Source organism: Aricia agestis, chromosome 6, assembly GCF_905147365.1.
Source record: "Aricia agestis chromosome 6, ilAriAges1.1, whole genome shotgun sequence".
Taxonomy (NCBI): Eukaryota; Metazoa; Arthropoda; class Insecta; order Lepidoptera; family Lycaenidae; genus Aricia; species Aricia agestis.
This window is the reverse complement of record NC_056411.1, coordinates 20,311,731-20,323,257: the sequence shown is the minus strand read 5'-3', so window position 1 is coordinate 20,323,257 and position 11,527 is coordinate 20,311,731. Positions and strand designations below refer to the sequence as shown.

Below are 11,527 nucleotides of genomic sequence, written 5' to 3'. Positions count from 1 at the left end.
TTTAACTCGTTTTATTTAGATCTCATTCACGTTTTAAGTTATTGTATAAGTAATATAATCTATTTTTAAGGTTCCGTACCCAAAGGGTAAAATCGGGAACCTATTACTGAGACTTCGATGTATGTCCGTCTGTCTCCAGGCTGTAACTTAAGAACAACTGTAGCTGTAGCAGGTAGCTAGACTTCTGAAATTTTCACAGAATATGTATATCTGTTGCCGCTATAACAACACATACTAAAAACAAAATAAAATTAATATTTAAGGGGGGCTCTCATACAACAAACGTGATTTTTTTTCCTTTTTTGCTCTATATCAATAGTGTGAGTAATGATAGCAGGTAGGTATTTGAATTTTTCTCAAAGTCCCTAATAATTATAATAAGTGCAAGTACTTATTTATTATTTAATAATAATAATTTAAAAAAATAAGGGGGGTCCCATACAAAAACAATTTTTGGCCTAATTTTGCTCTACTGAGTGTAACAAAAATAAGTATTATCACTTATTTTTGTTACACACTGTATAATGGCACGGAACCCTACGTGCACGAGTCTGACTCGCTCTTGGCCGATTAAGTATTCTGAATTGATCTCTTTCGAGTTTCGTGTATTATAATGTGTTAGAGATTAAACGCCTAAACGGCTGCACCGATTTTGATGATTTTTTTCGTCGGGGTGACGCACAGTGGTCCGAAATCGCTAAATAGTGGACATTCGCAAAAAAGTTCGATTTTGGTGTGGAAAAAAATACCATCCGATAGATTTTAAGAGGAGTAACAATAAATACTTATAAAGTTTTTTATAAAAATGTATATTTAAGGTGAAAAAAAAATTACGAAAATGTTGGATGGGAAAGAATCTATAAATAGAGTTTTTGCTAAAACTACTAAGTCATTCTGGTTCATTTCTGAAACAAGTAAAGTTCTAGTGGTACCTATATAAGGTTTAGAAAAAAAAAAATACCTACGAAAATTTACGTGCAGCCTTTTGCAGTAGAGGGGTTCAAAATTTTGAAATAATTTTACTAACTTTTTAGGCGTGGAAAAAAAAATACTATTCGATATATTTCCTAAAGAGTAACAATAAATCCTTTTTTAAGTTTTGAACAAAAATGATGTTTTAAGCCAAAAAAAAAAATACGAAAATTGTATGGGTATAATAAATAATCAATTAAACCACGCGTTGGTTTTTTACAAATATAGTGGATCTCCAATGCTATCATCGCAGTACAACTTCACTTTCTTCGTAATCTTCTGATAAAAGAGGTATTTCAAGCAAGAAGCAACAGGTCGACTGTGTCTGGATGAAATTCTTGGTGTTTAAATGGTCTGAGCGATCTTCGGGACTACTTCAGAGTGAAAACAAGTGATCAATAGTGAGTGAACCAGTGAAACCTATGACTTGGCTACGAGTTACGACCTAGGACAGTGATAGTGCTTATTGTTTTGGACTGTGCTTGTGTGACTTAGTGTTTGTGAATAAAGTCTTCAAGAGAGTCAGCATCAGGTCTTTCCCTCCAAATCCTCGAACCCTAGCACGTAACAATAGTATTATTACCATATTTAAACGATACACGCAGATCGTCCAAATTCCAATGCACAATGGTATAATTTTAAGCACGAAGCACTGCGCAGGTGTGGTCCGGGCATTTTAAGTAATACTGTATTAGCGCTGCTCAGGGCTTTATAACGTTATCGAATACCAGAAAAATATCGTTACGTACTTTAACGATATCTAGTAACATAACGAAAAAATATCAGTACTTAAATATAACGATATTTTCTGGTATCAGGTACCGTATGCGGTATGTCGTATGCGACGTTGCCAGCTCGATACTGGCAACGTCGTGCACCAAATCTCACTCGCAGCCCAACTTCCGACTTCTGAGCACCAGTTTTTTTTGCGAGATTTGTGCTTGCCTACTTTTAGGAGTTTAATACATAGAGAAATAATAAACTCAAACTCAAACTCAAACTCAATAGTTCAAAAGTTGTATTTTATTTAGTCATAATGACACTGTTATTTTATAATATATTTTTTGTAATTTTCCATCTTTTTAGAAAAAGATGGCCCCGTGCGAGTTTCTTACGCCGGTTCTTCTCGCCGGGTTAGTTCCCGAACCGGTGGTAGGCATCTGTGTAGCCCCGACGTTCAGAGAATATTTGAAAAAATTTATTCTGAATAAAAAATTTTGAGTTTGAGTTTGAGTTTATGAAAAAATACCGGTATTTGAAGCCCTGGCTCTGCTGGTATAATAATAAAATATTACACTGGGACCAGCATATTTTTGATAATCGTGTAGCATTTTGTAAACGACATACAAAATACAAATACATAAGTCATAACATAACTCTAAACAAGCATTTTTTAATACTGAAATCTTAAATTATATATACCTATGTCGCAGCCGACTGGTTTCAATAGCCGTTCAATCCGTGGATCAATCAAACAGCTAGCCCTTTGACTGAACAACGCCATTTGTACATACTTATTATTCTATACTACATACACACACACACACACACACACACACACAGCGCGGTAATGATATAATTATTTAATAATTGTAGTAATTTTGTTTTTATTTTTAATTATGATACTATTCTGGTGATCTGCAGGCCAGGCTCAGCCTAGTGCAGACATCAAAGAAACTCGGCACTAAAACGTCTGTAATCTAAAAATAATATAATGTACCTGTAAAAATATTTTGTAGCAGATGTATTGTTGTTTTCAATAAATTATTATTATTATTATTATGTAAACAAAATTGGAGTGTCTGTTTGTAATATCGAAAGAAGCGTTTTTTACTACATGCATATGAATCTATAAACGAATCATACACCAAAACAACATTTTTTACAATTTTTGTCTGTATGTCTGTCTGTTTGTTCTGGCTAATCTCTGAAACGGCTGGAGCTATCTTGCCGGGACTTTTTTTGTAGATAGCTGATGTAGTAACGCGGATGAAGTCGCGCAAGTGAAACAATAAAGTTAAACTTGTTTCATGGTATTCCGTATTATATTTTTAACAGCTTTATGAACGCAACTTAAGGCAAAAAAAAGTAAAAAGTTTTTGAACGCGACGCTAGTTATGGCGCGAAACTTCGACATTTTTTTGACAGTTTCAATTTGTCAATATGCGTACAATTACGAGCAGGTGTTTGTGAAAATAAAATGATTGTTTAAAATTACCTATAAATTCGATCTTTTTATGTAAATAGGATGTTCATAGAAGACATAAAGAATGATTTCTACAATGTTCTTCTAGGAAACGTAAGAGTTTTCTTCGATTTCGATCCCTCAATGTTTACCATTGTTGTATCTGAAACTTTTGTTTTAGCGAGTGCTGCTCCTCGTGCATTACGATGTGGACGCGGTGTGCGCGTGTAAGATCCTGCAGGATCTGTTTCAATGCGACAACATCTCGTACACGCTGGTCCCCGTGGGGGGCATATCGGAGCTAAAGACGGCTTATGAGGAAAATAATGAGGAGATAAAATACGTGGTGCTGGTGAACTGCGGGGGCACCGTGGACCTGGTGGACATCCTGCAGCCCGAGGAGGACGTCGTGTTTTTCGTGCTGGACTCCCACAAGCCCACGGATATCTGCAATGTGTACAGCGATGGACAGGTCAGTGTTGCCTGTTGGAGTGAAAATGTTTACGAACTTTAACATTGTATAGCTCTGAAGCAGGTTATTCATCACTGATCCTAAACTAGTTGATAATGAATGAGTAGTTTATAGATTTGTAACGAGTGCGCTGTTTACATAAAGGCTAAATATTTTTGTATTTTAAAATCATCTTCTTAGAAAACCTAAATACTAGCTAAAAGCCGAGCTTTGTGAGGGCTCGTGTCGTTTTCCTGCATGGTTAAAATCTTTAAGGCATTTTTTTATATTTTAATAGTAACGAAACCTTGACTGACCGATGATAACACATCTACAATCTACATAGAAATAAAAATTATTATATTGAAGCACAAATCAATATGTGTAACACAAAAGTGCTCAGGTTGGGCCATAATATACTACCTAGAGCTTGCTTAGCTCACCCTGATTAAGCAGTTATGAATAAAAAAGAGTATTTCATTAAAAAAGTGGAAAAACATAAATTTCTATGACATTAATAAAGTTATGCATATATTTTTAAAATATTTAATGCTAGATGTCTGTAATATTCTACAAAAAATAAATTTAATTTATACATTAGGTACGGCACTGCTGTTGGAGATTTAACTAACAATAGACTAACAATATGAATTTTGTACAATTTCAGGTGAGACTTGTGTATAAGGACGAGGAGGAGAACATTCCAAACTTTGATGACATATTCCGAGATGATGATGAAGAGGTACATTAACATTCACTTTGTTGTAGTTAAAATAAACAGTCTTTATAGATACAAACTTTGTTCATGCTCCTTAAAGATAATGCATTACAAACTATGAGTGTATATATTTTGTAATAAATAATAATTTATATTTACTACTTTACTGTTAAAATGTGTCCTTTCTAGACAAGAGTGGCATAAGAAATTCTTAAAATTATGTTATGTAATATTTATTAATACTACAAAGGTTACCATGTTTTTTCTTCAGAATGATGACGAGTTGGAGGGAATGGAAAGGGTGGAGGAGGTGGTGAGGAAGAGGAAGGAGAGGAAAGCCTGGGAGGAGCGGAGACACACACTCATGTTCAACTACACACAGTTCTCTTACTACGGCAAACCTGTGAGTGACACATACAGTGACTGTCATTATACAGCAGGGGTTCCCAAACTTATTTTGTATACTACCCAAACAAATAACGTTCTAGCACCCCCTTTGTTTAAATGTAAATGCATCCAGATGAAATAAATCACCCCCATGCTCTACTGGCTGGAAAGGCTGTTATATAGCCAAGTGTAATATTATAGTATTGAAACAGGAGGTCAATCAATACACATGATCATATTAAGTACCTATATCGATTAACCTTTAAATTAACTACAATGTTATGTTTAATGTGTAAACAATGTCTTGATAGTCACATAAACTAATTGTACAGAGTGCGTGCGTCGCGCTGGAGGTGGCGGAGCGGACACGCGGCGCGGGCGTGAGCGCGCTGTGGGCGGCGGCGGTGGCGAGCGCCTCGCACGACGCGCTGGCGCTGCGGCCCGCCGCGCGCGCCCTGCTGGACGCTGAGCCGCTGCACCGCCGCGCCGCCGTCGCGCAGGCCTCCGCCCCCGACACGGCGGGCGTGTGCGGCGAGCGAGACGCCCTCGTGCCGCTGTACCGCTGGTGGTCGCTGGAGGAGGCGCTGCGGCACGCGGCAGGCGTGGGCGCGCGGCTGCGGCTGCACTCGGCGGCGCCGCGCCTGCGCCAGCTGCTGGCCGACATGGGCGTGCCGCTGCAGCAGGCGCGCCAGCACTTCCGCGCCATGGACGTGGAGCTGCGGCGCGGCTGGGCGGAGGCGCTGGCGGCGGCGGCGCCTCGGTACGGCCTGCCCGACCCCGCGCGCCTCACCTTCGTGCTGCGCCGCCCGCATGCGCCGCCCCTGGCCGCCGTCGACCACGTCTACGCGATCATGGCCTTGCTCGAGCACGTTAGTCGCTTCTCACTTCAACACTTATAGAGATTACTCATACAGTACATATGTCGCAGCCGACTGGCTTAAATAGCCGTTCAATCAAACAGCCCAATCACTCAACAACGCCATTCAACACTACAGATAGACGACGCTTAGCCAACTGGTTTAATGGTAAATTAACTAGGGCGACCATTAGCTTCATATGTAATTTGGGAAAATAGGAAAACTTTTTGTATTTTATTGAAAGATTATTCTCGGATTAAGTTTAAGGGGTGACCAAAAGTTTAATGCAATAAGTAAAAATAAAAAATGCTGAGGCGTGTTTTTTGACGGTCGCCGGCTGCTGCCGCAGCACAGTCACAGACTTTATAACCTAACCGACTTTTGGACTTTCTGGATTGTGTTTGTTTTTGTTTTCTTTTGTGTTTGTTTTTGTTTGCTCGCTGCGCTCGCTCGGCTCCCTCTGTGTTGTGGTCTAAGTTCTAACCTAACCTAACCAACTTTTGGACTTTCTGGATTGTGTTTGTTTTTGTTTTGATGGGGGGCTGTGCCCCCCGAAACCCCCCTTTCGGCGGGGCTGCGTCCATCCATTTCATAATCCCGTAATTTCTCGAATATTTGTTGAAATTTTGATTCACTCGTATGTGCCTACACAATTTTTGTCTCTTTAATAATACTTGTTACTTTTATTAACTACTTTCTTTCCGAGAAACAACCACAAACACCAAACAAAACGCACCTAGCGCCGCAGCGGTGCGCGCTGAACTACTTCAATTAAACGGCGGCTTTTGAATCAGCTGTAGTGTTGAACGTTTTGAGTGATTAAAATATTCACCCCCGGTTTCTGAAAGGCCTGTCAAATCACTGATCAACTAACACTGCTGTTAATTTAGCATGGATGTCAAATCAGTTTGAGTTCCTGATACATTGATCAGCCGAAAATTAACTAATCTATGATCATTTTTAATTTGACTAGCGATTTGTTTGTTTCCGTTCATTGCTTCACTATTAACCATTATATTAAGTCTATGCTAGTATATATTAAGTCTATGCTATTAACTATCAAAAAAGCAAATTAAATGTCAAAAGAAGGAATTCCAAACTTCATTGCTTTAAAAAATGTTCTGGGAATTTCAAATCTGATACTTTTTAAAACATTGATCAGACGAAAATTAACTAATCTGTGATCATTTTGATTTGACATGCGATTTGTTTATTTTCGTTCATTTGTCAGAATTCCGAATTTCAATTTTTCAGACGATATCGAATCCTAAATTCTTCTTCATTATAGTAATGAAATTGATTATAAAATACATTTTTTGCAAATAAAACGAGTATTGCAAATAAAACAGTTTATTTGCATAATCGACGTATTTCTTATGAATTTTTATAAAAAAATCATAATAAATGTGTTTACGAACCTTATAGTAACGTAGGTTCAAAGAGAAAATGTAGATTCACATAAAAAATCAATTGAATTCATAAGTTAATTCACCCACAATAGGGATGATGACAAGGTCAAAGATTAGCGAATTTTGTTAATAAAATAAAGAAATCACGGTAAAAAATAAGTGTTCCCAAAATTTCAGCTTGATAGCATTTGTATTTTTTTTTGTTATGCGCCTTCAAAGTTGGATATTCAAGTCGATTTTTTTTTTAATTAAATTTCTTAATATTTGTATACAATTCGATAACTTATGCAATTAAAAGCAACTTTTGTTATGAAACCACTTTCATAAACGCAATATTTAATATACCTGTCGAACAAAGTTGTCTTTAGATGCGTACAAACTACGAAAGACTGACGTCATACTTTCGTAGCACTTTGTATGGAGCGTTTCGGGCAGGTCTTTTTTATGAGATATTTGAATTGTCATGTCTTGGTGAATTTTTAAGCTATCAGAGTCATTCCTTCAACGATGTTTCTATTTTTTAAGTGTCTTTCAATTACCGATAAGAAAAAAAATTAGTCATCATGCCTATTACCGATTAGTTGACACAGCTTTTGACAAACCTTTAATCTATGATAACGGCTTGACGAGCGTTTCGGAAAACCAAATGACATATCATTCTCGAGTCAAATTGAACATCTACCGTCAACTGACGCGCTGATCAAATTAAACTAACTAACCGTGCTTCTAGCAACCCAATTGTTACTGTACTTATTTGCTTGTTCTGGTTTTTTCTGTTTCATTATTTTATCTTGTATTTGCATGGTCGCATGAAGTCATCACCCGTGCCCGCTGCATGGCAATCAGTTTACGTATAAGTTATAACTGTTCACATTTTTCGCCTCAACTCTGACGCTGGCAACTCCTAAATGGGGAGGCTTACGCCAAAAGAAGAAGAAGAACCCAATTGTTACTTGCCAAGAGATTTAACAGGCGATTAGTTAATTTTAGTGTTGATCTGCCTTTCAGAAACCGGGTGTCAATATAAAAGCTAGACGTGTGATTAAATGGCGTTGTTCAGTCAAAGGGCTAGCTGTTTGAACGGCTATTTAAACCAGTCGGCTGCGACACATACATTACTACTGAGTACTGACTTATTTACTCTCATACCAGAGGATCTAACTATATATTTTTTTTCCTTTACAGGAGAGCATGCTCCGCGCGGAGGGGTTTCAGCTGGCGTTGTGTTCGCTGGGCGTGGCGGGTGGGGCGGGGGGTGCGGCGGGGGAGGCGCTGGCGACGGGCGTGCGCGGCGCTCAGCGGGCGCTGGCGGCGGCGTCGCGCGCCGCTGCGGCCGCGATCACCGCGCGCGCGCTCCGACTCGCCGGACCCTTCGCTTACTTCATCATACCAGAGGTTAGAGTTAGCTTATATAGATTTTCCTGTTTTTCGGTGAATATGAATATGCTCGGCGCTCCAGCATATACATATTATTTATTATTCTTTTTTTTTTTTTTTTTTTTAATTTCTAATATATATATTCTATTATACATACGAGTTTCTTCTATGTAAATATGAAAGCGCGAATGAGCGTCGAAGAGCTAATGTTGTAATAAATAATAGTGCCTTAATGAGTACCTTCCCGAAGCCACGAGTACCTTAACCGATTCAGTGCGGATGACACGGGAGCCGTGTCATACATGTTTTTAACGTGTGGCGTATGACACGTGAGCCGTGTCATTTAAAAAACGCTTGTATCCTCCTTAAATTCACTTTAGAAGGTTCTACTCTTAACAAAATCATCTTAGTTTTCCATGTAGAACAAGCCTATAGGCTTCGCCTCTGAATATTCTGTGAATTGAAAAAAGTAGGGGCCGTCAACCTTTATAAGCATTCATTGCGGATTACACGGCAGCCGCGTCTTATGGGTTTTTAACGTGTGGCGTATGACACGTGAGCCGTGTCATTTAGAAAGCGATTGTATGTCCCTAAAATTACACTTTAGATGGTTCTACTCCGAACAAAACCATCTTAATTTTCCAAGTTAAACAAGCCTATAGGCTTCGTTTCTGAATATTATGTAAATTGAAAAAAAATAAAAAGTAGGGGCTGTCTTCTTTTTTAGCCCGGCAGTACGCCCGCCGGACCCCCGCCGGAACGCACTCTGTCCATACAAAATATTTCTAACTAGCTGTTTCCGCAAACTTCCTTATCCATAGTAATAAAACTTTTCCCCGCGGTTAAAAGTGGTCTTGTACCTGTAAGCTTTATAACTGGAACCCAATTATCGTGCTTATCAAAATTTATCGAAATTCGATATAATATTATATCGAGAAAAAATTGTTTTTATGTATGGAATTGGCTAGTTCATATATTTTTTCCTCATAGTTCCCATCATCAGACCACCACTTTTGTGAACATGGTACCAACTCGGTACCGGATCAATCGGAACAAATACCCCATACAACAAAAGAAAAATTTTGAAAATCGGTTCACAAACGGCGAAGTAATCGTTGAACACACACAAAAAAAATATCCACAGCCAAACATAATATAACCTTCTCCTTTTTAGAAGTCGGTTAAAAAACTTAACAACGAACTTCTTTAAATTTATCTACGAACGTATAATTTACATCGGAAACCCAGATGTTTTTATATATTATATACTCATATACTCATTTTTCTAACGTTTGAAACCTACAAAAGGTTTGCAACATCTGAATAAAAAATCGGTTAAAGTCATAAAATTATGATTACTTATTTATACAAGTACACAATTGTTATTATTAACATGAGTGGTGTTACCGCATGAATGTTCAGGGTTCCCCGGAGGCGGCGTTGCTGGCGGGGCCGCTTTGGCTGCGCGAGACGGCGCGGTGGGCGGCGGCGGCGGGCGGCGGGTCGCGGCCGCTGCTGTGCGCGGCGCCGCTGCCGCACGACCGCTGCCTGCTGCTCGGCTTGCCGCCCCGGGCGCACCAGGAGCCGCGCAAGTGAGACCCGAAACACGTAACCACGTTGCGGTCTCGCACCGCCAAAATCGGCGGCAAAATCATTCAAAACTCATAATAAAAAGCTAAAGAATTCCGCCAAATTGTACAGTGTAAAACTGCTTAAAAAATGCATGTTGTATATATAGCGCAAGGACTAATAATTTTGTCACTTTATGTATGTGCATGTTTCTTCTACTATACCATATTAACTTTTGATCTGATTTTAATGAAAGAGGTGTCGATAGGTTCTGTGTAGTCAGCTAAAGGTGTGAGGTGGTAGCAGACAATATAAAGCTAAGTCGCAGCGACACTACTACTACTACAAGCAGGCAAGGTATTTCACAGAAAGGTCTGTGAAATACCTTGCCTGCTTGTTAGCTTTGAGTGTTCACTGTAGGAAACTTCGAAGGTACCTTTGTGGTTATGAACTGGGTACTATTAATTACAATTGTGTCTCTGAGATCCTAATTTAAACTTAAGCCACAATGCGGTGTAACAAGTAAGAATGTTGCAGCCTGTTCGGCGCGGCGTTCGAGCAGGCGGCGGCTCGGAGCGGCGCAGACGTGTCGCTGGACCTCGTGGACACGTCGGTGGTGTCGCTGCCCGCCGCCCAGCGCGCCCAGTTCCTCGACGCGCTCACTGCCCTGCTGGCCTAGACGCGCCGAACTGTACAGTTTCGCCACTGAAGATGAATTTTAAAGTCGTGTGCAAGTATCGAGACGGCACTGCCACCGAGACGAAAGATGTGTTTAACACTTCTAACGCTGACGACAAATGCGATAATGGGAAAGATTTTGTTGCCAATAAGATATAAGAGATGCATTTAATAGTTCCAACAATCAAGTCATTAATTAAGACGTGTGAGCATATGCCGATTCGGACTGTCCTGACCTCAAAGATGTGATGTGTCTCAAAGCTGTGTATATTAATTATTATTGTTGTTGTGGTTTTTGTGGATGTAGTGGCCATATGACAATATCAGTGCCACATGACAGTAAAGGCAACTAGTGACTCAATGGTAACTTTTGATCTGATTTTTTCCACTATCGGACTTTATTATGTGGCAGTGCAAAGCTGTGCTAGAACTAAAGTGGAATACATTGTGGTGAAACTTAATTTGTGATAGTTGACTATGTAAGCGTAATGAACTGTAGCAGTGATTAAACATTGAGGCGGTGAGTATAAAACTGTAACTATAAGTAGTTTTAGTTATTTTTAATAGTTTTGTAAGCTTACTCTTAATAATTTCAATTTTTTTATGATTTACAAATACATTTTAAAAGTAAAAGATGGCTGGATCACTCTTATTTGTATTACAATAATTAAAATCATTCAATTAACTTGTCAATTAAGTATAATATTTGAAGCAATGGTAATCTAAAGTAGCAATGACAAAATAATGTAACAATAATTTAAGTAATAATTATGATAAGTGATTGTTGAATATGAAATGACTATTAATTTATTTTTATAATTAAAATAATTATTATGTATAATTGATTTGCTTTTTTAATCCATGTCCAGAAGGCAGTTTAAAATATTTTGTATATATTTGAATTTTGAGCCCTACATTCTCTTT

At 38.7% G+C, this 11,527-nt stretch overlaps 1 protein-coding gene across 1 annotated transcript; it reads left to right on the top strand.

Annotated features, from left to right (window-relative positions):
- The first annotated feature begins 3,130 nt into the window (after positions 1-3,130).
- Positions 3,131-11,438, top strand: LOC121728181 (cell division control protein 45 homolog). Its single transcript, XM_042116317.1, has 8 exons — positions 3,131-3,271; positions 3,339-3,629; positions 4,276-4,350; positions 4,598-4,729; positions 5,046-5,582; positions 8,165-8,374; positions 9,779-9,948; positions 10,463-11,438. The coding sequence occupies exons 1-8, from the start codon at positions 3,221-3,223 to the stop codon at positions 10,602-10,604; spliced, it is 1,608 nt and encodes a 535-aa protein (XP_041972251.1). The 5' UTR covers positions 3,131-3,220; the 3' UTR covers positions 10,605-11,438.
- Positions 11,439-11,527: the final 89 nt, after the last annotated feature.